Source organism: Neomonachus schauinslandi, chromosome 7 (assembly GCF_002201575.2).
Source record: "Neomonachus schauinslandi chromosome 7, ASM220157v2, whole genome shotgun sequence".
Classification (NCBI taxonomy): Eukaryota; Metazoa; Chordata; class Mammalia; order Carnivora; family Phocidae; genus Neomonachus; species Neomonachus schauinslandi.
In genome coordinates, this window is record NC_058409.1 from 122,462,570 (window position 1) to 122,489,823 (window position 27,254).

Below are 27,254 nucleotides of genomic sequence, written 5' to 3' on the forward strand. Positions count from 1 at the left end.
TGAAGAATAAAGCCGACACACATACCAGAGTGTGGTTTTGTCCAACCACAGGGGGCAGACATTACTGAACCATGTCTAACATTTAGATTTCCAAAAAGCTTGGGATGTTTTGTTTATTTTTTTGAGGGCTTTAATCTTATGCCCTTTGTGTGGATTTCAACACAGAAAGGATAATCTGAAACAGCAAAATAAACAGAGGAAACCAATTGTTAGTGAAAAAAATCCAGCCCTTGCTATCAAGGATAGTTCATGTAATACTCTACTGGTGTTCTTTAAAATTCCAGAGTTCCCTTGGTTAGAACAAAAATCCATCCTGTGTCTGGCAGCAGCGCCAACGCTGCCCTCCTGGATAGTGGCTTCAAAAGACCCAACCAGCTTTAGTTTTCCCTTAATAATATACCTTTTTTTTTTTTTTTTTAAGAAGTGTTCAGTGGCTTAAATTTAGCTTATATCAAAGAGTTTTGGGGGGCTTTCTTTAATGGACACAAAGGAATGACTTATAATTAGTCTGTACATTACGTCTACCTCCATAAAAGGATGTCAACATCAACCCAAGAAGTTGCTTGGGCCGGAGTCCTATTGAGGCATAAAAATTAGCAATAATCAGGGGCGCCTGAGTGGCTCAGTCGTTAAGTGTCTGCCTTCGGCTCAGGTCATGATCCCAGGGTCCTGGGATCAAGCCCTGCATGGGGCTCCCTGCTCTGCGGGAAGCCTGCTTCTCCCTCTCCCACTCCCCCTGCTTGTGTTCCCTCTCTCGCTGTGTCTCTCTCTGTCAAATAAAAACAAAATCTTAAAAAAAAAAATTAGCAATAATCAGGATCATGACAAATTAGCTCATCAAGTAAAAGTAAAACTTGCTGCTGGGAATTCAAGAAATGTGATGGAAGCTGAGTGAAACAATCCTCTAACTGAGAACGGTCAGTTCGCAAACATCACTTTGGCTCTCACTGATGGTCAAAGGGCTGTAGAAGTTACTCTTCAAAGATGCAGAGTTAAGGTTTGGATTTGAGGTCTTACTAGTGCTTTAAAAAAGGGAGTGTCTTAAAAACCTAACTTGAGGGGCTCTTGTAATCACCCAAATGCAGACACCTAAGGAAAGCAAACATTTACTTTCTGAATTGAACATAAATGACCCTGGGATTATAGCTCATCATAAAAAGAATGGTAAGAAATATGTAATCCAACAGTATTGTAAAAGATCTGAACGGAATTTTCACCACTGGGGCACGGGACCATTCCATAAATCGAGATGTACCGGGCCACTGAGGCAGCTTATAAAATCTACCCCCACTCCAGTATCAGCACTGCAGTCTTGGCAACCACATTCCTTGAGTTGGGGGGGCTTGACCATGTCATCCAGAGGTTCTTTTGCTTCAGTCTGTGTCTTCCCCAACCTTACCCCCAACCACCTCTTCAAGGCAACCACAGGGGCAGCCGAGGAATATGTCAAGTTAGAGAGATGATCTGATCATGGCCCTCAAGAACGTACATTCTGGCTAACCCAAGTATCTATACTACACATTTCCAAAAGTGAAATCCAGGCATAGGGAGAAAGCTCTATGACTCAAGCAGTGTATGATGTCCATTGAAAAGCTTTGCGTAACCGTGGTAGTTTAGAATGTTGAGCCAACAACCATTTAGAGTGTGCCTTCCAAAAGAATTGACATTAAAATGTTACACCTCCCTTATTAAAAAAATGTTTTTAATTGTGTTAAAAATCATATGACATAAAATTTATTATCTGAACTCTTTTAAAATGTACAATTCAGTAATGTTAAGTATATTCACATTGTTGTGTCACGTGGCTTATTTTTAAAATTAGCTTTATTTTTATTCACTGTAACTCAAGAAATTAACACATTATATTTTAATGTAGCAAAAAGTTATGATTAGTCTACATATATTCTAAAGGATTTCAATAATATTTTAATATAGCTAAAGACTTAACATTTGAATTTTACTCTTTTTGGAATGAAAATGCACAATTATAATGCCCAGACTACCTATCTTATGACTTCAAAAGTTTTAACTAAAACATAGATTTTTACAGGTAAAAGCAAAAGCAAAAAAAAAAAAAAAGCAAGTGCTGACAAGAATGTAGAGTAATTTGAAGCCTCATATACTGCTGGCAGGGATGTAAAATAGTGCAACTACTTTGGGAAAGAGTCTGGTAGTTCTTCAAAAGATTAAGCAGAGTTACCATATGATTCAGCAATTCTGCTTCAAGGCATATACCCAAGAGAAATAAAAACATATGCCCATAAATGTTCATAGCAAAATTATTCATTATAGCCAAAAAAAAAAAGGTGAACAACCCAAATGTCCACCAACTAATAAATGGATAAATACAATGTGGTACATCCATACAATGGAATATTATGTGGCCATAAAAGGGAATGAAATACTAAGACATGTGACAACATGGGTGAACCTTGAAAACATGCCAAATGAGAGAAGCCCATCACAAACGACCATATATTGTAAAATTCCAGGCATATGAAATATCTTGAATAGACAGATCTATAGAGAAAGAAAATAGATTGGTGTTTTCTGGGGCCAGGGAAATGGGGTATTTAGGGAATGATGGCTAAGGAGTGTGGGGTTTCTTTCTGGGGTGATGAAATGTTCTAAAATGGATTGTGGTGATGGTTGCCCAACTCTGAATGCACTAAAAGCCTTTGAATTATGCACATAATTTGGATAAATTGCATGCATGTGAATTATATCTCAATAAAACTATTAAAAAATAAGTGCCTTCTTGAAGGGGGTGCCTGGCTGGCTCAGTTGGTAGAGACTGCGATTCTTGATTTTGGACTCATGAGTTCAACCCCACGTTGGGTATAGAGTTTACTTAAAAACAAAAACAAAAACAAACCAGTAAATCAAAACAAACCATATTTATGGTGCGGCTGGCTGGCTCAGTCAGTAAAGCATGCAACTGTTGATCTTGGGATTGTGAGTTTGAGCCCCACATTGTGTGTACAAATTACTTAAAAATAAAATCTTAAAAAAAAAGTGCTATCTTGAAATAAGATAAGCCTAAATCTATCAATACCAATGAATAATTTTAGAGGCTTCATAGAACTAAAAGAACCTCCCCCTCTATGGTAAAAGGGCTTATAACATTTTGCCTATCTATCTATCTAATCTATCTATCTATCTATCTATCTATCTATCTATCTATCTATCTATCATCTATCATCTATCATACTACATCCAACGTGGGGCTCAAATTCATGACCCCAAGATCAAGAGTCTCACACTCCTCCAACTGAGCCAGCCAGGCACCCCTGGCTTCTATCATTCTAAGGAGCAAGGGGAGGTTAGTGGTGGATGGCAAAGTTTTGCAGCAAGAGTCTCTAGCAGTTGAAAGTCTGATACATGTTGTTATGTAACACTCTTTCACATAAGGAAAGCATGCTTATGTGATGTATGCAGCACTTTTCAGGCACTTGACCTCACTTGGTAGTTGTTAAGTTACTGTTCAGATATTTATTTAATAGGAAGTTATATAGAGACTTCAAGCCATGTTCCCATTGAACATCTGTGTTGTGTTAAGCTAAACCCAAATGTTTTCTGCTAAAAGCAAATGATACTGGGTGCTTAATTCAGAGGGAAAAGTGATGAATAAAGTCGATAGATTGAATTCTCTCCGTTTAAAATTTTTCCACCATAAATTTTTTTTCTTTCTTTCCTTCCTTTTTTTTTTTTTAGAAAGAGAGAGTGCACGCAGGGTCGGGGGAAGGGGAGAAGGAGAGAAAATCTTAAGCAAGCTCCATGCTCGGCATGGAGCCCCACGTGGGGCTTGAACTCATGACCATGAGATCACGGCCTGAGCGGAAATCAAGAGCTGGATGCTTAACTAAGGCACCCAGGTGCCCCCACCATAAATTTTTCTTAAGACTTTCTTAGCTTCTAGTGTTCTGAATGCTAGCAGATAAAAGGGCTTAAAAACTATGAAATACTATGCCTAAACTTAAAATTGCCAATCATGCTTAGGTTAATAGCTTATACATGGAAATGTGTTTATAGCTTGCCCTTATACTGCACGAGAGCCATATTGTCTTATAGTAAATATGCTCCTATATCATACAGAATTTAATATGTAAACATTTTTTAATGTACCCATAAAAGTGTTATGAATTTTCATTTTGTTATTTCTAGATATGATTAAGAACTACTACACTGCCTGGCTCTAAAATTGTGTTTGGGATCCTTGCCAAATAGGAATGCTTGCAGATAGGTCATTAAGTATACGTCCCAAGATACGACTCCCAAACTCAATTCTTTTTTTTTTTTTTTTTTTTATTTATTTATTTGACAGAGAGAGACACAGTGAGAGAGGGAACACAAGCAGGGGGAGTGGTAGAGGGAGAAGCAGACTCCTCCCTGAGTGGTGAGCCTGACACGGGGCTCGATCCCAGGACCCTGGGATCATGACCTGAGCCGAAGGCAGACGCTTAACGACTGAGCCACCCAGGCGCCCCTCCCAAACTCAATTCTAAAATAAAAAAAAACATGGCAAGATTCCAGGATAGAGAAACAATGGGATTATCAGATTCTGATGGTTCAGATTTGCCAAACTCTCCGGGATATTTGTAGATTGCAATAAATCGATAAAAAGAGGTCTTTTTGACAATGCTTATTCTGAAAAGATCTATCAAAGGATGCACAATTTGGGGAACAGAAGTGTGATCACAGAACTGATTTTCTTTTATAATGCTTCCAAATGTAGATCTTCAAGTATATCTTGGAAACAATGATGTATGTAGTCACAAGTCCTTAGAGATCACTAAGATAGTGAATTGGGCAGAGTTACTCTATTTTAGCTACCTGAGTGGGCCCCAGATTTGGGAAAATGCATCTTTAGAAACTCTTGGATTCCTCTTGAAGCCCTTTCATGAGTGAATCATGTCTCATTCCAGGGAGATGGAAGACCACAGAGATCTGGGCTTCTCACATTCTTACAATTTATTGGGCTCAGACCCAAAGAGTGTCAACTAATATCTAGAATCCCAGATAAGCTCCACCTAGTGTGAACCATCTGATTGCCTTAAATTAGGTAAGAAAGTAGATTAAATGCCATATACTGTGTATCCACTATGTATCAGGCACTCTCCATACTTCATCTGTAGAAGACATTTTGTTTTATGGCGACTATAACTGATAATAGTATATGTATAATTGAAATTGTGAAGAGAGTAGAACTTCAGTGTTCTCACTGAAGGAAAAAGGGAAAAAAAAGTAAATATGTAAGGTGGATGGATGTGTTAATTAACTCAGGTGTGGGAATTCTTTCACAATGTATATGTATATCATATCACATTGTACACTTTAAATATATTACAATGCTATTTGTCAATCAGACCTCAATAAAGCTGGGAAAAAAAAAAAAAAGATTCCAGGATAGAAGCACTAATGTTTCCAACTTTTCTTAAATACTTAGTGTGTAGGTTAGGTGTGCTGATATTAAGGATTTTTTTTTCTTGTATGTATCCCTATATTATAATTTGGGAAACTTTTGTGACATACTTTTTGGTAGATAGCTTTAAAATAATGAAACTTTACCTCCTAGCACAAACACCCTTGAAAACATTGCATTCGTATTATAGCTTACCTGGAAATAATCTAATATAGAAACAAATTTTGGAAAAGTTGTAAATGAAAAGAGTTACCAACAGTTGAGGCACCGACAGGCTTTTTTGAGTCAGAAGGACCTTGGAAAAAAGAACAAACATACAAAGCTATGTGTGCACATGCACACACTCATATTATGCTATAATGAAGATTGTGTCCCCAAGTTTCATAGTATAAACATCTATTGCATCATCCCCTTCTAAAGACATATCATGCTCTGGTTGCAGAAGAGTTTGGTAATCGATGTAAAGCACTGGTAGCGGAGTTTGTAAGGTGGAAAGAAAGTAAAGCGCTTGGTTGACAAAACTTTCTTCAAGTGATTGACAGCTCTTGGAGTATGTGTGTATGTGTTGGCGGGGGCATAGGACATTAAAGAAATAGAAAATACGTTAAAATCATCTTAAAATATTATACCTAGCTTATGTTTCCTTTGCTTTTAGAAACGTAATGAAATATCTGGCATTTGCTTCAAAATAATCCGGTAGTGGGACAGAGCGTAGGTCGGGGAGGCAGCCCAGGGATACTACAGGTGAAACAAGACTGTGTGTGTATACATACAGATATTTTTGCTGGAAAGTACTGATAAGTTCTAGCAATATGGATGTTGTCTTAGCAGGTTGGATCTAGGAGACCTATAGTCATCTTGATCTTATGGAATATTTTCTGAAACCTTAGCCAACAGCTCCTTCTGACTTGTTTGCTCGTCTCCAGAAACTCAGACACTGGCCACCTTGCCTCCAACACCCCGTGAAAGGAAACCCCCTTAGTAATTTAGGGGAATTTCCTTCCCTCTGAAGAAAACTTGGATGGAGACTCAAGCAATTGTTGAAAATAAATAAATAAATAAATATACAGATGGCAAAACCTCTTTCCCCACATGAGGAAGTTCAGGAAATGGACATTTGAAGACAGTGTGACACTGGTATTGTAGATATCGATGGGTTCATAAAGCAAGTGTGATCATGGGTCGTGCACTGGCTTGTAGCCTGGGGATCTGACATTATGAGGCAAACACTGTCTTCATGAGGAAACTAAAAAGAAGTTTAAAACCTAAAAACCTAGATTCTGCCCAGATTCAAAACTGGCTGGATTATTCCAGCAGATCAATCCTCCAGCAGAAAGTAATACTACCCCAAAACCTTCTTTCTGCTTATCATGACACGCTCTCTAAACATGAAACAGAGGGATGACGGGGTACTTAGCATGCCTGGAGACATACAATCCATGACGCTGTCACAGAAAGCCTGTCTGGCCCTAGAAACTCTCTCTCTGTGTACATGTATGTGAATGTGCATGCATATGTGTCTTTCTGTTGGTAGACACTCCAGCATCTTTTTTCTTGGCTTTCTGGGACACAGACAAGACTTTTATTGATTGATTGATTTGTTTGTTTATTTAAAATTTTTATTTATTTATTTGAGAGAGAGACAGAGAGAGGAGCAGAGGGAGAGGGACAAGCAGACTCCACGCCCACCGTGGAGCTCCACACAGGGCTCGATTTCACAACCCTGGGATCATGACCTGAGCTGAAATCAAGAGTTGGAAGCTTAACCAACTAAGCCACCCAGGCGTCCCCAGACAAGTGTTTTATAATGGACACAGGTTCCCAAACATTTTCAGGGGAAGTGGTTCTCCTAGAAGAAGTCCATTCAGATCAGAATCAATAGACTGGGTGTCTCTGTGTGCTTGGGAGTACTTTCATGGTTTGCTCTATATATTTCTATATGGGTTTGCTCATACAAATGGTAAGCATTCATTTTACTTAAATGATTTTAACTAAAATCATATGGAATAAATCATGCTATGCCTTTGGGAACATGCATTAGTAGGGGCGAGGGAAAAGCCAGAACGCTTCCTGGAAGACGGGGTATCTGAACTCATAAGGACCTGACATAAGTAGTCATACCCCCAAAGAACGATGCTAGAAAAACTGCAAAGTGGTGGTCCTTAACCCTGGTGCATAGTAAAATCCTCTGGAGAGCTATAGAGAAACATCAATTCCCAAGCCCCATTTCAGACCAATTAATTGAAGAATTTGGGGGTTGGGAGAGGGCAGGTGATGCCTGGGCACTAGGTCCCATGTAGTGCAATTAACCTGAACGGGACAGAACATACTCTCAGACTGTGACCTCCAGAAGTGAGCGGTGCATCAGATGCTGTCTCACTGTAGAAGCATCCCCTGCCCCCAGCCCCGACCCACCACTTCCAGTCCTTGAGCATAAATCTCCAGTCAGAATTCATCAGGTAACTTACTCTCCTGGAAGCCATTATGGCATCAACAGAAGAAAAACATCTATTCCCAACACCACCCCCCGCCCCCAGACCTATAGTTCCAGAGTGGTTTGAAGGAAATTATCAAATTGGTAATATAAGGGGGAAAATTTATTTTTCTTAGAGAGTGATTTAATTTTACAAGAAGCTTTTAAAATTTCTTTCTTTTTAATTTTTTTGAGGAAGCTTTCAAAAATTTCCTACAAACCAGAACTGATAGAAACCACAGACTAACTTGAAGCTTCTGCAATTTACAGATAAGAGTTCCCAACTAATGCAGGCCCAAGCCTTCTGGAAGGTTGCATCTGACAGAGAGCCTTGAGCCTGTGGCCTCTGATCTTTCAACTCAAGAGCTGTTCCATTTTACACCACAAACAAGTTTCCACAAACACTCAGTTCTTAGGTGAGCGCAGGCTGAACTCCTCTGAGCTACACAACAGCTGGCCCAAACCCAGCCAGTGTGAGCAGAGGGTTGGGTCCAGGTCGGTGTCCCTACCCCGACATGTGACATCTGGAGCACTGGGTTCAGTTCTGGGAGTGGGCTACAAGGGAGGGCAGCCAGGGTGGTGAAGGGCTCGGAAGACCTGGGACACTTAGCTTGTGTTTAGGTGTCCTTTGGATCGTTGGAAAAACTGTCATCTTCCACTGCTCCATATAGCACAATTAGGACCACTGCAAGAACCTTACAGGAGACAGACTTCTCAACAGTTTGGACCATCTGAGAGTGGAATGTTCAGGTGGCAGCTGACAGCCCCCTTCCAGGGGTGTGGAGGGGGCGGTTCTCGCTGTGGGTGCCAGGCTGCCCCCTATCACCTCTGTGTGCCTTCCAGCTAGAAGAGCCTCAAGTCTCCAAGCCTCCCTCCTGAAAGGGACAGTTTCTGTGGTCAACACCCTGTCAGGAGACTCTTCTCTCAGACTTCACATCCTTGAGGCCACATTCCCGGGGCGGGGGAGGGGGGGGTGATTTTTGCTGGGAAACTCGCAGGGCCCCACCCCTGGCTCTTACTGCATTTAATGGGGAAAGAGTCAGGTATGAGGAAAACAATGAGGAACAACCACAACAGATGCTGCTTCTCTCCTGCTAACAGAGTTGTGTCCTGCTAGGGAGCACTAGTGTCCTGAACCCTGGAGAGTCCGGAAGAGGGATGGTTGCATTGCTCCTTGTGTCCTTTGTTTCCACTGGGCTCATCCTGCCTAGGTCACCTCTACCCTGTCACACTGCAGTCCCAGGCCTCTCCCCCAACCAGACTTGAAGTCCTTAAGGTCAGGGGCCTTGTCTTCCTCGTTGTGGTATCCTCAGGTCCTAGAAAAGTGGCTGGCACGTGAAAAGTCTCTACAAATGTTTACTGAAAGAAGTTGTCTGTAACAGAAACGTGGACTTTTTCTGAGATAGCTAGACTTACGTGATTTTGTCTACATTCCAACAAAACCCCAAATCCACTAAAATTTTTTAAAATAAAATGTAAAAAATAATTACCCAGATTTCCTTTCAATATGATGCAAAAAAGAAAAGAAAAACAAAAAGCCAGGCGATCTCTACCCCACAGATGGGTCTTCCCATTATATCCTACTCCCTCCTTCTCTAGATGGACATTCCTTGCCTTCCTTTCCATGTTTCTGAGCAGCTCTAGAGAGAAAATAAAGCAGGACCAGCCTATTGGCCTCAAATGAGCTGGGCTGGGGCTTCTTTGGCTTGTTTCCAGGCCACCACGAAGACTGTGTGGGTGCTGGGACAGGACTCAGTTTGTCTCAAGTTTTGGTTTGCGGGAAAGGCTCTGCTCACAGCGTGTGGAACCCGGGGCCCTGTGGATTCCGGGGTACCACACACCGGGCCTGAGTTTCTCAGGAAAGACTGTGGAGTTGTATAACCAATGAAACTATTTGGAATTGTGCAGCTGGGGTAAGGGGATCACATCCCATGCTGGAGGGCAGAAACCAATCCCCTCCAGTGGTGAGGAAAGAATTCTCTCTGGCTCCCATGTTGTTACTTGATTAACTTCACGGTTTCTTAAGTTTACCTTTAATGGGAAAATGATCGTGGCGAGGATCACACACAGGAGACAGTCTGGAGGCTTCGTGCCACGCCTCTGAATGGAAACTGGGTCCTCCTGCTCTAGAACTTGCATTTACACAAAGCGGACCACCAGGACAGCTCTTACTGATGTTACTATGATGGCCAAAAGTTACTGCTAACTGAGCACACGTTTGTGCCAGGCATAAATCCTCACAACGTAGGTATCCACGACATAGTGCTGTTATCACCTTCGTTTTACAGAGAATGAAAGGGAGGCCCAAAGAATCTCCTCCCCACTTATGATAGACACTTTTTTTCTTCTATAAAATGTATGCATGGGGAGAAGTCTACAGTCCCTTTTCTCATACATAAAGCCTGGAGTATTTCAAATAGGCCTTAGCTATAGCCCAGGCCTGTGACAATCAATAGTTTAAAATATTAAATTTTTCTTACGTGATTTTAGCTTTCATTTTTGCAAGCCCTTAATAAGCCCTTCACATGTCCAGGTAATCGATTAGGAATTGTCTAGTTCTTTTTTTTTTTTTTTTTTGCCTTCTCATGTTAAAAGAAATGACAAACCTTTAGATTATTCTTATTGTAACTGCCATTTTTTCTGAAGCCAGAGAGATATACTCTGAGGTACAACACTTATTGTTCTTTTATTTTCTCAGGCAAAAGAGCCCTTGTTGGTGATGGCAGCTTGTTGGCCTTAATGATGGTTAAGTGCTACATTCCACCAACTACACTGGTCAATAGACTGGGGAGGAAGCTGCCTACGGAATACGTGACATGTCTCAGAGCTTGTCACATGGGGGAGGAAGTACAGGCAGGCAGGTAATGTTCTGTTTTTCTGGATTTAAAAATACTTGTTTGTTTGATTTTGGATATAAACAGAATTGTTAGTTTTCCAAGGACAAATGGGTTCCAAAGATCTTTTGTCCTTGGGAATGTTTAGGCAGAAGCTGGACAATGACTTGGAGGAGATACTCCAAGGCTGGTTGGACCAGAGTAGTGTTTCCAAAGTAGAGTAAATACAGTGGTATTTATTTATTCTGGTGGGACAGAAACCTCTCTGTAATTAACATTAAATCACATAGTGAGAAAGTCATTCTTTTCAATTGTCTTTCAGTCCTTGTATTACAGGAAAGGTAAGTCTTATTGTGGTACTCAAATGCATTTAACACCTCATTAACACCACCCTGGCCCTCCCCCACCGCCCCCACCAGGCACCTTTTTAAACAATGAGAGCCCAGGTCTCGGGCTCTCAAAACCTCTGGCAGGCAATAGTAGCAATCCAGAATTTTGTTAGATTGTAATTTATTATCTCCACAAGACAAGTAACAGGAACTTTCTGTAATGATTTAAAGCATTGGAAGAAAAGTATGTTGATTTCAAGAACATTTTAAGGAAATGAGAATAGGGGTGGTAGCCATATACCTTTGGGATGGAGATGCCATGACTCAGAAAGTCAGATTTGGGATCATGTTCCTAAAATCAATCAAATATCTTTCTTGTTGCCCTGGTTGCCCCCCCCTTGTACCCCACTCCCAGAATTTAACCCAGTGCTCCAGATGTCACATGTCGGGGTAGGGACACCGACCTGGACCCAACCCTCTGCTCACACTGGCTGGGTTTGGGCCAGCTGTTGTGTAGCTCAGAGGAGTTCAGCCTGTGCTCACCTAACAAGAGGTCACCTAAAAGAGAGTGAGCCTTACTCCCTCATAGTTGGAATTAGGATTTGCTTAAAATATTGTGTGATTTCAGAGATGCAGGGAAGCTCTCCCTCTTCACCCAACATACATCCTCTTGGGGATCGTATCTTCGTGTTCATGTCTCTCTTGTGCCTAGCTCAGTGTCTGACATAGTAAGAGCTCAAAAAATAGCTGTTAATGAATGAATGAATGTTAAAAGATACACTTCATCCATCTTATAGCCTCAACTCCAGAGTGCCCTACATGGGCCCCAGACACTGCCCTCACTCTATTGCTGTTGGCCTTCCCCTACTACTCCCCTTTTACTTACACTATACCCAACGCCACAGAGATCATTGGTCAAGTGATGCTCCCCGCTTCCAGAAAGCTGGAGATACAGTGTGAGTTAAGTAATTGAGGAGGAATACACATTTAGATGAGAAAAGAAGAAAGTACTAGTTTTCTGAAAAGATGAAGGAGGAGGTGATAGTTGTGTCTACAAAGCACAACCCGAAATGGAGTTTAATTATTATCCAGTAAATTTTATCAGGCTAAACCAGCCAAACCAACTCATATTTCTGGCATGAAATATCTAGTTTGGCTGCCTATGCTGACCAAATCAATAGAAACTGGCGCCAAACCTCTATTTTATTGTGTGGTTTGTTGGCACAGACTTACTCTTCTTGTTCAAAAACACAGGTACTTGAGTACAAATCCAGCCATTAGGCTTGCTCCCAGCTTCTCTCTGGCAGCTCCGGAATGCTAACACACACCAAGGGTATTTGGAAAGATTAGAATTTCGAATTTGGGAAGAGGAGGACATGGCTTATTGGAGCTTTAGAGCTCCAATTCACAAACGTGGATGTTTCAAATACAAAAACCTAACTTAGATTTCTGAGTTTAAATAGGACTTTAATATAATTAAATGTACAGAATCTTTTAAAACAAAATACCTAATCCAACAAATGCAATAAGGGCTTCGTGCATTTCAATTTCTGTCTGTAGAAACTCTGCAAGTTTCGACTTAAAGGCAGTGAGTCTGTCAAATATTTTCCCACCGGGAACTATTTCTAGGGGAGCATGAGCCCTGAGTTCTGATTCTGGTGTTCCCGTCAGGTGCAGGAAAGATCAGCACAGCTCTGACACAATGAGGTTATGCCCAGAAGATGGAGAGAAGTTTTCTAATCGCTCTTTGTTTAGGTGGGAATAAATGTGGTGTTTAGGAATATCATGTCGAGTGGAGCTTTGGCAAGGAACTGTGAATAGTTGAAGAAGGCCATAAGGGAAACCCAGTGATCTATGGGTGCACCCGGGTAGCAGTGCATCTCTTACAATGAGTAGCACCGACATTCAAACCTGAGTTCGTATATTGGTAGCCCAAGAGTTGGTTTGGGTCTGCAAATGAGCTTTGTTTGGCTTGCAGTGTTTTGTTCTGTTAATTGTAACAACACTGAAAAATCTGGAGGTTCTTAAAAATTTTTTAATTTCTGGACTCTCTTGAAAAATCAGCAGATTTGACAGATGGCAAAAATTATGTCCCTTGTCTACACTATTCTGTAGCTGGATCACTTTCCGCTTATCATCACGCTTGTCCCTGTTACTTCTCCTGTCAAAGAAACCTATTTTTCTGTATCCATGCCTCTACCAAAGTAAGAAAACAAAAAGTAGCCTGAAAGGGCAGCTTCATATATAATCATCACCTGCTTGGCCGTGGGAGGCATTTGAGTTTGCTTTTCCATTCTAAAATAACGGCCCTGACTTTGTTCCCTTCCTAGGCAAACACATTGTCCGACACTTTCTCCACATTCTCTAGCATCGCCCAACACACACAGGGGGCCTCCAGGGATGCATGCAATCTGCAGAAGTCCCCCCATTCCGCTCCTCATTCCCATTGGGTCATACCCTCTTGCCCCCCTTTTGGTTTGGAATCACTGTATTTAAAACCCTGAAGGAAAGTCTTATTGAATCAATCATTCATCGTAATTGAGCATAAGTATCCAAAATACCATGTTGCTTGGAAATTACTGCTTTGAGGTTAACACTTTAAAAAGATCTTTGGCAAACTAAATTATGTCCCTTGTCTTAACACAGTCCCGGAAAAGGGCTGAGACTCTTTTCATGGTCCCAAGTGGCAGCGTCCCCAACTTGCAATTAGGTTACATTTTAAAAGAGCATTTAGTATTGGTTGCTTGCAGCTTATAATTCCTTTCAATATTATAAATGTTGCTAGTTTTTCCACGGCTTACCCACAAATTTCTTTTCAACCATGCAAAGGGACTGACTGCATCATAGTGTTTTTTTCCTGCAAAACCATTCAATGAAAATTTGCATTCCTTCAATAAAGTTGGTGTACTAAGTATTAGAAAACATCAGGAAAATCCACTTTGAGGTAACTGTCAAGTAAGATTGCTACTAAGGGGAAGTAATATTTTCTCTAATTATACCAAATGAGGGCTTCCTCTTAGAATGAGTGACACAGTGGGTTTTTAGCACAATTACCAGAAAGCAGAAGCCTCTAAACCCTGGTCCCACCCTCGAAGAGACAGTATAAAGGAATCCAGAACCCCTCAAGTTTGTGTCTAGGAAGACCGCAGTGACTCAAGTCAGATGCCAGCCAGTAGGACTGAGCAAGAGGGATGCCCTGCTCCACTAAATAAAATGGCACATGTGAGTGTGTTCTGTCCTCTTGGTGCTACTGCAAGAACTTGCTTCCCAGAAAAATGTCAATACGTGGATAAGAAAATGAGAATGTAAGCTCACGTCAGCATTTAATCTAGCTTCTGTGATAAGAGCTGGGGCTGCTACGGTTACCCCTGGTCAGCAATGGGCCAGGTCACTTCGGTAACAAGCACCCCCATCATTCTGCCTACATGATTATTTTATGGGCACTTTCTCCTCCAATGGGAGACTTGTGTACAGGCAATCACTTGTTTAAAGACCTGAACAAGTGGAAGCCAGTAGAGATCCGCGAGGCACTGGGGAAAAGCTGACATAGTTCCTGTCCAAGGAAGGCTAGCCCTCCCAGGCATGTAGTAGTCAGAATCTTGCCCCATGACTTTTAAGTTGTGCTATGAAGTTCTTACTACACAGAGATCTTGAAAAGAGATTATAAATATCCTTGAGAACTCCCTGGGAGGGGAAAAGATGCTCAGAGCCAGCTCACATAGAGGGGGAGTGATGTGCCCAAGGAGGGACAGTGAGCCAAGGCTGGAAAAGAGAACAGGGTCAGTAGTACCTGAGTTCTGGGCTTTAGCTACAAACCCAGAAACCATCCTGCTGGGACAGTGTCTATGGACATTCTTTCTTCATGTCAGAGATGTGCTGTGGGGAAAGAGAAGAGTGGGCAGGAAGGACTGTATAGTAACTTTTTTTTGCAACTTCTTGGCTCCGTTGGTATTCACCAGTCACACGTACAAATGACTCCTGAAGCATTTCCCACGCAGGAGTCAACTGCTAGCTCACTGTCACAGAAAATAGCTCCTACCCTGCAGAGCGTCCACTCATTGAAAATCCAAGTGTCAACGGACAAAATATCCAGATGGGGAAATCTCCCGCCCCCTCCCCATTCTCCCAGCAGTGTAAAAGGTAACGGGGGTGGGGGACAACTGGAGAAGGAAATGAAATCATGCGGGTTCACCAGGAAAAGATAAAGTGTTGGTGGCAGCAGAGTTGGTGAGTGTGTTGTGGGTATTACCTCTTGATGAGGCTTCCAAGAAGGCTCCCGCTCAAGTCCTGGTGGCTCTGAGAACAAGCATTCTTGCATCAATAGCTAATAGGCTGTCCAACCAGATGTTATCTGGGTGGGATAAGAGGGTGAGAAAACAGACCTGTTGTACGCTGTTGTCAACTGTATTGCTGTGGTCAGAGAAGGCTGGTGTGTAGTGTTTAGCAAGATGCCTCTTTCGTAGTGAGGCAGACCAGATTACGTGGTTGTTCAAATCCGTTTCCTCTTGTGATTGGTAAAATACGAGAGTTACAATCATTCATGCATTACTAAAGCCTCTTCTCCATCATTTTGAAGGGACTTTTTTTTTTGTTTTTCTAGAACAGAGCATGCATCCAGCAGAAACCTAAAGCATTTGCTTTTCTAAGTGATCTTTTGCAATAAGCACACTTAAAAAAAAAAGGAAAAAAAACCCAAACCACATATGGTACCTGTGACAAGACTGGAGATGATAAGCGGTAACACCAGCATCTGTAACATCCTCATCAGAAGTTCCCCAGGAAAGGAGAAGTACTTGACTTCCCGGTAGCTCATTTTGTAGGGTCGGAGGGTAAATCCAAGGATTGTACCTGAAGGGGGGAAAAACGGAGAAAAATTGAGTCTTTTTTAAAACCGAAGTCATAGTCCTAGGGAAATGAGGAACTATTTGGCTGGTGGTCACTGCTGTCAGACAAGAGTACATTTATTTAAGCAGCAAATATTTGTGCTGCTTTAGGAGCAAGGGGTATTCCTGTCTCTTCGGTTGTAGTCTGGAAGGGTCTGGCTGAATCCAGGGCTTTCAGCAGAACTTAGAGAAAAAATGTTACTGGCTCCAGCAAATGAAAAATTTCTTTGTCTAACTTGAATGCAGTAGAACCCATTTTGACATGGCTCAGTACAGCGTTACAAAGATAGGGCATAACTAGGAGACAAATCATGTATCCATGAACAAGGCAATATAGGGGGAAAAAAAAACCATAATGAATTTCCTTTGTAACAACAGATGTTAGGACTGCCAACATAACCACTTATAAAGGGTAGTGTAATTTTATTTTTTTTCCAATTAAAAAAATTCCTCTTGTTCACATTGTTAATCCATTTTCATCATCTCCCTGTCTGCACACCATGCTTTCTGTCTACATGGTCTTGATATTACCTTGGCAACTGTATTGTACAGACTTGTTAGTTGCTGGCAAAAGAAGACTCCAAAATGAGCAGAGACTTTTTTCCAAAAATTTTCCCTGAAAACTTAGGGGGGAGTAAGAGAAAGAGAAGGCAATTTTCCCCTTAATTTTCCTTCTGCTCCTGGAACTTTAAAATATATTAAAAGAAATAACTTTATCTGTAAATTAAATTATGCACGATAGCTTTTGAAGTGTTCAGAAATCAACAAACACATTGGATAAATTTACTCCCTCCCCCCTTCCCTAATTTACTTTCATTGCCCAAGAAAATGTATTTATTCCAGTATTGTAAATATTTTCAAAATTTCTGTCCTGCTATTACTAAAACATGTGAGCTATAGAGAAATATTGAGTTATCTAGAAGCTAGAGGTTGGGGAAGGGGGAGAGAATACTGGGTAGACATAAGTTTTTCCAAGGGAAGCAAGCAGTTCTTTAAGGAAACTGAATCATCCTAACTTCTTATTAAATGGGCTTCTTCTCTTAGGAAATGAGGCACAAAGTTCATTTCAGCTGTCACAGCAACTCCAATTTCATTTCTTGGGTCTCAGCAACCATGAAGTATCCATTCTTTGATTATATAATGTGATATTCCAAGTAAGAGTCTGAGTCTATGTGGCTAGAAAATCTGGCTGATCCAGTTTTCAGGGCCTTTGGGAAAATATTTATCGCGTTTTCCCAATGCAACAAGAATACGTTCAAGAGAGAAAAGGGGATTTGGAAAACACAGAAAAGAGAGGCAAAAGCCTGCCTCTCTTGGTTCGACCACTTAAACAGCAAATAGCAATGCTCACTGAGCTCCTGCCATACGCCAAGCACTGTCAGTGTTTTACTTGTGTTGGTCTGGATACTTAATCCTCACAAAAACCCTCCGGAGGTAGGTACTATTTTATCACCAAAGCACTGATGGAGAAATCTAATCACAGTGAACTTCGAACTTGCCAGATTCCAATAGCTACTCAATACCAAAGTCAAAAAGCCACTCAAGTGACAGAGCTGGGATTTAAACCCAGGCATTTGGACTCGGAGCTCACATTCTTGACCACCTCCCAGACTGCCTACCTCTCCCGTACAGCTAAACAACCACTGTTAGGGCTTCTGTGAGTTTCTTTTCAGAATGTTCTCATACAGAGCTAAATATACGGAAATCACACGGAATATACTTTTCCATATATGGTCACCATTAAGCATCGCTTTTAGCCTCATGATATCAGATCCAATGACTGTACCAAATTTACTTAATACTTCCTTTGTCGTTGAGCAGTTAGGTTGGTTAGCATTTTTTCCACTTTTATGAAGAACACCATGATGAATGTATGAAGGCTGTTTTAGAACTAGAAATATTTTTTTACGGCAGTTTAGAGAAAGGAAACCTGTGCATTGAAGACTATGATGACCTTGACTGATGTTATCAAATTGTTTTCCCAGTGGGGTGGCCGCTCAGTTCAATGCTTCCTTAGTGAATGACAGGCCTGTAGTATTATCTCTATTGCTAGGAGCTGGGAGAATTATCATAAAAACCTGTTAAACAAAATTTGTGAATGTGATGAGTAAATAGTACATGTTTCTTATTTCCTTTCAATTTACTTAACGTCTAACGAGGTCAACCATTTCTCCTAATTGTATATTCTCCAAGCATTTATTAAATCCTAATAGTTGAAGAGTTTATATGTGTATATGTGTGTATTTGTTTATAAATTCTTTGCATAATAAAGATAACTACCCTTTGCCTATGTGTAAAATATTTGCTCTATTCTTCTAATTGCTGGCCATATACTATTACTCTAAAATACACAGGTATTTTGCATTTTTATAAAATAAAGTCTGCACATCTTTTTTTATTAGGTGATTTCTTCAAGAGTTATACACTTTAATTTCCTTCCTTCCTCCCAAGTTAGATAAATCTTTAATTCATTTTTCCTTCTTTGATTGTTTGCTTGCTTTGTTTTAAAATATTGAAGCTTTAATCTTCCTGGAACTTGGTTTGGGGTAAGGCATTTAATTCTAATTTTCAGTGTGCATTATTCCACACCGCATCATCAACAGCACATAGGAATTCTAAAAGGCGCTGGTAATATCTAGTTTTTTCCTGCCTGTTTAAATAAAGACCAAGTCACACCGAAATAACTGCTTCATCTTATAAGTAAGTAAATAAATAAGTATTCATAAACCTTACTTTACTTCCAATTAAATATAATTTTACTGGAATTGATTGTTTTCTGATCTTTATTTAAATGCATTTAAACACTTGTCATTCAATTATAACATTAAATGTGCACAATAAACACAAGAAGCTCATCTTGGTCACCTAGGATTTGACCATATCAAAGTATTAGGAATTTTAGATATCTGCCAAATAACAATTTAAGACCAGGCTTGGTTTTACAAGTTCATTTCTAAGTTGGCCGTTTCATTAGAAATGTATTTACTCAAATATAACACTGTTTCCGAGGAGGGGTAGGATCCTGGCTAGTCCAGAAGGTATTTATTAGTTAGGTTATTTAAGTTGTTTAAGAAATTTAAATTATTTAAGTTATCATTTAGAATGGGACAGGTTCTAGGAGGAAGAGACAAGCCAATATCGATGAAGGAAGGGGATTAATCTTTCTAAATACTAGGTGCATTAGATCCCGTTTCCCAAAGTCTAACCTTCGCCAACACTGATTGTATTCTTCTCTCTACAGCCATAGCAGCCGTAGCCAGACTCTCTCTCTCTGGGAGCTCTATGTACTTTCTCTCTTCTCCCCCCATCAAATCCCACATTTATCCAGTGCCACCAATTTTCATCTAGGTGCTAGGAGGGGAAGTAGGCCAGCTCAGTGAGTGAGTCCTGGGCAGTGGTGAATGATGTCTCTTAACTCCAGTCCACCAGGTAGATGTCTACCAGAGCAGCAGAAAAACAGCCAGGGGGCAGAGTCTCAAGAGGTGATGATATTTTTCTTCTGTTTTTCCAGTCAACAAGCTTCTTGCTTGGAAGCGTAGTGCTGGCATCAGCTACTCTAGAATGTCTCAGTTTCTTTACATTCTCCAATGTGGAACCCCCGCTTTCTTAAAGCTCTTCTTTATAGTTGGGACAGCAGATAGAAGTCACCATCTATTTCTTCATAAGGGATAGTTTCAGGTCGAAAGCTTTGAAGAGAAGAGTTGTTTAGAGGGATAGCACATGGCAAATACTCTTTGAATCAGTTTTGCCCCTGACTAAGCTTTGATCTGTTTGCTCTCTCTGGGTTTACCAAGTGAGCCATTTCTACTCCTAGGAAAGAGGAGATTTTCTTGGAAAGGGGAATATTTATTGAGCCCTTAATAGGCTCAATGGTGGCCTGATCCTCATCACAACTTTATGAGGTAGATATTATCATGCTTATTTTAAAAAATGAATACACTGATTGATGCTCAGAAGCTAGTTAACTTGCTACAGAATTATTAAGGGCTTGACTTGGGAATTTTAAAGAAAACCCAGAGCTCTTTCTACTACACTCTAATGCCTCTCAAACACAGACCTATCCTTGTAGCCAGGGCCTGAGGACAGGTCTCAAATCAACCCGGCTCCTGGGTCTTTAGCATTTCTAACTCCTGAACTCTGGAAGCACTTGAGTAATAATCTTGGACCTGCTAGCGATGTCCCAGAGGCACGCAGTCCATGCTGAAACCCATCATAGGTCCCGATACGGTTATCATAGTACTAGATCACTGTTTAAAATGATTCCACCAAATCCCTTTTGATGGAATGATTTAACTCAACTTACAAAAAACTTATTAATTAAAATAGCTTGCCTCTTCACCGCACTTCACGCATCGTAATCCTTGGAAACCATCAGTAACAAAGCTGGAAAGGACATGAAGTGAAAACATGCTTCAGGCTCCCATGTTTAATGACAATAGCTTGCAGGCATCGAGTACATGCAAGATGCTGAGCCCTCACGAGCACATTGGAGAACCACAGAGGTCAGGACCAGTATTACCTACACCTCACAGATGAAGAACTGGAGTCATTGAGAGGGTAGGTAAATTGCCAAAACCTCACAGCCAGTGCAGGTTGGGGCCACTGTCAATGCAGAGAGGGGTCAAGCTGCTTCCCCAATGCCAGGTGAATGGCTGAGGTGGGCTTCACACCCAGGCTCCCCAGCTCCAGAGCCTGGACTCTCACCTACTCTGCTGTACTCCTGGCCTCTCAACAGTCATGGTACTAATTTAACGAGCCTAAGTTTAGGACGCAAGTTTATTTCGCCTACCTTTTCGTTCCATTTCAAATTAGTTCAACTAATATAGAGCCTGAGGTGGGCAAAGGTTTTGTTGGTGTTACTTAATGAAGTCAACATCCAGCTTTTTTCACTTCATTTGTTGAATGAATAAACAAAAGATATATATTTTTTTTTTCGGCTTTTGCTCTGCCAGGCAGCATTAGAGGTGAGGCCAGGGTGGTAAGGTCAGGCAGCTGTCAGCGACCAATCAAGAGGAGCAAGTGCTCTGAATGCGAAGACTGCTTTTTTGGGGTAAGCAGTTCAGGTTTCTGATTATGCAGCCCAGCGATGAAACGAGTCTTCCCTGAAACATCCTCACATCCTGATGCACAGATTTCTCAGAGCCCTCTACTCTCTGCCCTTCCGACCAGTTAGAGGCAGCAGGGCGGGGGGTGGCCTTCTTCACTGTGCTAAAGCTGCTCACTCATGGCCTCTGCACGTCCTTGAAGTGCATTGACTGAGGTTCCCAGAGCTAATAAAAACCTTGATGGCCACCAGATCTTTAATGCAAAAGAACAGATCCTTTATTATTGATTACTCTGCAAAAACAACGATAAAAATCAGAATAACCTCCCCGCGGGATTTGTTACAGCTGAAGTACACTTTGTAGTTTGCATCTTGGCGACATTATATAATACACGGATGTTACAGTTCAGTTCGGATTGCTCATTCTCAGTCAACAGTCTTCTATCATTCCTGTTTTGGTATTTTACCGGATTTTTGGAATCTAGGAAATATCTTAACTGGAACGTTGGAGGTGATCGAAATGAACTGTGCTGGCTGAATTCGATAAACAAAGATGCATTTTTGTTTAAAGATGTTCTCCTAATATAAAGAGCTCAAGAAGTGAGTCCTTCAGGGGTTTGCTGTTTCCCCTAGAGAGTCTCTACCACAAACACTTCTTTGGAAGATTAAATATCACTTCGCTTTTCTAAACTAAGATGCAATGTGCACACTAGAGCCTCAGAAAGAACACACCACCACAGGCTTCCTTTTGAAAGCCAGACATGCACAGCAAGTTAAAAGCTAAAGACATCTTTTAAGAATTTGGCCCATATTTAATCTGATGAAATTAATGAAAATATTAAGAAGCCAGAAAATATGTAAGAGTAGAAAAATGAGGCACAATTTGAAGTAAAATTTGGACCGATTCAACTTTTAACTTTTGATAAACATTGGAGTTTGAAATAGTAAAATTTTACCCAAGTTCCCCCGCCCTATCTCCAAACTGTCACGAACAGATTGGCAGACCAAAGCTTTCTAGATTTACTGCTCACCATACAAAATTCTCCAGGAAAAAGACAGGTTGCTCCCAAAGAGCTCAAACACCAAAAGGGAATCTAAAAGTAATAGTGGCACTGACCTTGAGAGGAAGATTTTCCATTTTGAGGCCACCCTATGAAAACTACCAAAATGTCCACCCAGGATGAGCCAATGAGCTCTTCTAACGTCGACCCTGCAAACCAGTCAGCGGACATTCAAACTCCTACCCAGAATAAGCTTGGCCTGCAGATCTTTAGCCAGAAAGAGTACCATGCTGTCCGCTCATATGCAAGATGGCACGAGGAAAATAATGATTTCAAAATTTCTGTTGATAGCACACACTGGTTTTATGTGATAAAACACTACTATTTCCCAGGTAGGATCTTTTCATTTATGTAGCAACAATAACAACAACAAAAGACCAGCACTACTTTGTCTCAAGGCTACAATGATCAATGTATGCAGCAACAAAAGCACAGGAATGAATCCACCACTTTTGCCACGTTCTATTGGTTGGAAGCAAGTCATGGGTCCCACCCCCCCCCACACACACACACAACAAGTGAGCTGCCCTGGGCGGTCAGGGGCTGTCCAGTGCAAAGGTCGTTCGGCCTCTTTATCAAGTGCTTCTCGTGTGGTGTAGACACATGCATAGAGAAGATGCTCTATAGATGTTTGGTGAATGAATGATGTTGCGATTGTAGTCCTAGCCCTGCCTTTAACTCTTAATGTGATCTTTCTTAGGCCTCATTTTTTTTTTTTTCCTAATTTATAAAGGAAGAATGCTCCAAGATTCATACATCACCCTCCTTCTTGCCTGGGCCTATGGCATAGCCTTCCAAATGGTCTCCCTGCTTCTGCTTTGCCGTCCTACAGCCTCCCCCTGACATACTACCCAGAGGTGTTTCAAAACCCAAGCCAGAGCGTTGTTCCTCTCTGACCCTCATGGCTCCCCACATCACGTGGGGTAAAAGCCCAAAGCCTTGTGATGGCTGCACCTGGCCTGCTTCCCCAGCTTCACCATATTCAGAACTCACCCCCCACCCCACCACCCGCCCTGTTTCACCATTTGCCGCCTCGCCGTTGCTCCACCATCAGACAGGATCCCACTTTATGGGCCTGGTGCGGGCTCTGCTTCCTGCCTGGGACACTCTTCGCAGGAGTTCCCATGTTTACTTCCAGACTTCGTTCCAATGTCACCTTCTTATTGCAGCCTACCCTGAACTTTCTTCTCCCTCGGCTGCCTTTGTTTCAGGAGTTCTTATCACCTTCCAAAACGCGATATAATTTTCTAATTTCGTGTGCTTGCTGTTTATTGTTGTCTCTGCCTCCTCAAGTATAAGCTCCAAGAGATCCAGATTTTTCTTTCCTGAGGCATTTGTTTTTGTTCACTGATACATATTAAGCCCCTGAAACAGTGCCTGACACATAGTAGGTGCTCAGTATATTGCTGAATGAATGAACAAGCAGCATGGCTTAGTTCTCTTTCAGATGATCCACACCCAGCATGTCCTGGCCACCTCCCCTCTCCGCCGTGCTGCACACATTTACCAAATGGAGGAATTTGGAGGAATCGCTTTGCTCTGTGCTTCATAGTAAATCCCGTTTCCCACTGTGTTCTGTGAGCTCAGTGACTAACCCTCAGGAACACTCCTTCTTCCAAACTGTGATTTCTCTCTCGTGATCTGTGAAACTGGGTCTCAGCTGAACCTCGATTTCTCATACGGCTTAGGTTTTTAGATTCACAAACCAGGAGTGATAGCTCCTGATTCCTGGTTCTTCCACAAGGCTTGATTTTTTTTGAATATGAAGGAGAGCAGGTGTGAGGCTCTAGAAAGATCATGGACTGAGATTTCAGAGATGAGGTTCTGGGTCTGACGTTGCCAGCAAATGATGCTGGTGGGTACTTGACTTAAAAGATTGAATCTTCATATCAAACGTGCAGGATTTAATATCGCCCTCTTACAGAGGAGGAGACTGAACCCTTGAAAGAAGAAGCCTCTTGTTCTAGGAGACAGGGCCAGTGACTGATGTTGGCAGAATGGGGTTGCAAACTGAGGTCTGCCCATTTCCACAGTTTAGTCTTCAAATCATGTCATCTCTTTGGACCTTTTTTTTTTTTTTTTTTTTTTTTTTTTTTGTGGTCCACAAAATGGGAGGGATAGATCAGAGCAGGCAGTATCTAAAATCTTCTTGAACTTTAATATTCTCGGCAAAAGGTTCTGAGTTTAAAAGAACCATGTAAACCAAAAGCATTATAAATCTTAGCTGCTATATTATGAATGTATCTTGTTTCTTCTCATGAATTCTAAAGTCCTTGATAAGGCGTAGGAAAGCATTTTTTAATAGGTCAAAAAAATGCTTTGTCAACTTGGCCATTATAGTTATTATGGCAGGTAGGCAATAAATAATTATTTGAGAGATCAAATAGAAGTTTCTATTTTAGAACTGGGCTAGCGTGTAGCCCAAGCTGGAGAAGTCATAAGTCTGTCTCAAGCAAGCCTGATGAAGCCGGTGGGCATAAAGTTCCACTGGTTTATTTTTACAAGAAGGGCAAGGGTGTAATGGTGAATTTACCTGCTCCAGGGGTCTGCTGCTCCCTGTCTTTGGTTTCACCCCAAACTTCCAGGCATTTCCTGGAGAGAAGCTACTCTGTGGGAGGCAACCTTTCAACCCTCCCCCACTCCTCTGTTCCCACATCCTACAGAGATTTGGGCCCTGGCTTGGCTCATTCTTTTTGTCTTTCGGTATTTCCTGTTGCTGGAGGTGGGAAATACCTGCTCCAGCCTTGTTCTACCAGTGGTGCCCAGGGGAAACCAGCCCTGGGTAACTGATGCAGACAAATCCACATGGCAAGCAACTCAGAGAAGACAACTCTATCAGAAGAACCCTAGGAGGGGCGCCTGGGTGGCTCAGTCGTTAAGCGTCTGCCTTCGGCTCAGGTTATGATCCCAGGGTCCTGGGATCGAGCCCCGCGTTGGGCTCCCTACTCAACGGGAAGCCTGCTTCTCCCTCTCCCACTCCTCCTGCTTGTGTTCCCTCTCTCACTGTGTCCCTGTCAAATAAATAAATAAAATCTTAAAAAAAAAAAAAAAGAACCCTAGGAGTTCTGAAAAGCCTGTGCTTTCTGCCTAAAACTGCACTAACATAGCCTATGTGAAGTGGCAATTAAATTTGCAAATAATCCTATAGGTCTTTCAAATGTCCCATCCATGGTCATTTAAAAAATATTCTACTAAAATCATTGGCACCTGTTGCATTCCTTTCTGGTAAAAAATAAAATGGTGTTATGACTGAGTAGAAACTGTAAGTGCAGTTTCAATTCTGGGGATGTTTCCCACAGATACACTTTACCTGGGGGAAATAACTTTGGTATAGGATTATTCATTGTACCATTTAACAAATATATCTAAAAGTTGGAAACCATGTAAGTGCCCATTCATCGGGAATTGCTTAAATAGATGATGGTACACCCATCTAATGCACCCCCAAGAGAGAAGGAGGAGGCTTTTTATGTGCGAATAAGGCCCGATATCCAAGGTATATAGTACAGTTAAAAAAGTAAGATGTAAGGCAGGCTATATATATTATGCCAGCATTTGCATACAAAAGGCAAAAAAGGGATAGATACGTACTTATTTTTATACTCATAAAATAATTCTCAAGGCACACAAGAAACTGATAACAAGGGATTTATATCTTTTTGTACTTTTTTATTTTGGGCAGTGTAAATGTATTTCATAAATAAAATAACAAAATAAATAAGCAAAAAAAATTGGCTCACTTTTTTTTTTTTTTTTTTTAATCTGACTGAATTCAGCGCGCCTGGCTGGCTTAGTCCGAGAAGCACATGACTCTTGATCTCTGGGTCATGAGTTTGAGCCCCATGTTGGGTGTAGAGATTAGTTAAATAAATAAAAACGAAACTTAAAAAAAAAAATCTGACTGAATTCCGATCTACGGTATATCTGCTAGATGCTTGGATCTTTCTAAAAAGTCACTTTGGGACTGGGTTAGTTTCTCCTCCATCTTGCTTTAATTTGCTTTAGCAATGGGTTGACTTAATTTGGGCCAGGGAGAGGAAAGTGACTATTTGTGCTCAGATTTCTAGTGAGTGGATCACTTTCTGACCTAATAGTTCTCTTTTTTTCTGGAGACAAGGAAGTGAATCTGAAAAAACTTTGAACTCAATCATTATAGGATCACGTCCGCTTAGCCCTTGGAGTAACGAGTAACGAGTGCACCAAAGCTGCAAAGTCACCCTGTGAACCACTAGGCAAAGGTAACACACTCTTTCATCATCCATCATACTGTGCAAAGCAATGCAATGGCAGAACTGACAAAGCCCTGGGAAGTCTATGGAATCTCAGCTTCTTTTTTTTTTAAAGATTTTATTTATTTATTTGAGAGAGAGAGAATGAGAGAGAGCACATGAGAGGGGGGAGGGTCAGAGGGAGAAGCAGACTCCCTGCTGAGCAGGGAGCCCGATGTGGGACTCGATCCAGGGTCTCCAGGATCATGACCTGAGCCGAAGGCAGTAGCTTAACCAACTGAGCCACCCAGGCGCCCGGAATCTCAGCTTCTTTATATGACTATTTCATTCGCCTTAAAAAAGCAAATGGAAGTCTACGGAATCTCAGCTTCTTTTTTTTTTTTTTTTTTTAAGATTTTACTTATTTATTTGTCAGCAAGAGAGAGAATGAAAGAGAGAGCGAGCACAAGCAGGGGGAGTGGCAGGCAGAGGGAGAAGCAGACCCTGCTGAGCAGGGAACCCGATGCGGGACTTGATCCCGGGACCCTGGGATCCTGACCTGAGTCGAAGGCAGATCCTTACCTGACTGAGCCACCGAGGCGTCCCTGGAATCTCAGCTTTTTTATATGTCTATTTCATTTGCCTTAAAAAAGCAAATCCAAGAGGACAAAAGTAAATAAATAAAAAAAGAAGATGGCTCTGGTCATCGGCAGTCTGTTAAAAGACTCAGAATTTCCTTCTCGATTCATCATTCACATTCAACAAGTTGAAGGCAGCAGCAAGCACACGGATCCCTGGGGTTTTGCCTTACTTGCTTTAAAGATGAAATTTCCAGGGATGCAATGTGTCTAAAAGGATGAGAAGGGCAGCAATTGTCCATCTCTCATTAGGGACAGATGGGCTTCATCTTACAAGATTCTGAATAGAAAGTCTCTTGCTAATAGCCTATTGTTTTCTCTCTGGGAAGCAGAAGCGGGCTGTGGCCTGGAATCATTGTTGG

General features: G+C 41.4%; 1 protein-coding gene across 3 annotated transcripts in view; it reads right to left on the minus strand.

Annotated features, from left to right (window-relative positions):
- The window catches only part of SLC1A3 (solute carrier family 1 member 3), a 78,025-nt gene that overhangs the window by 40,679 nt on the left and 10,092 nt on the right, over positions 1-27,254 (minus strand). For 2 of the 3 annotated variants that reach the window (XM_021696247.2, XM_044916952.1), the window contains one exon: positions 15,769-15,906. The exons of the other annotated variant lie outside the window; for it this stretch is intronic. In XM_021696247.2, the coding sequence (XP_021551922.1) occupies positions 15,769-15,906 (138 nt within the window). The remainder of the gene's footprint in view (positions 1-15,768; positions 15,907-27,254) is intronic. 3 annotated transcript variants of the gene reach the window in all.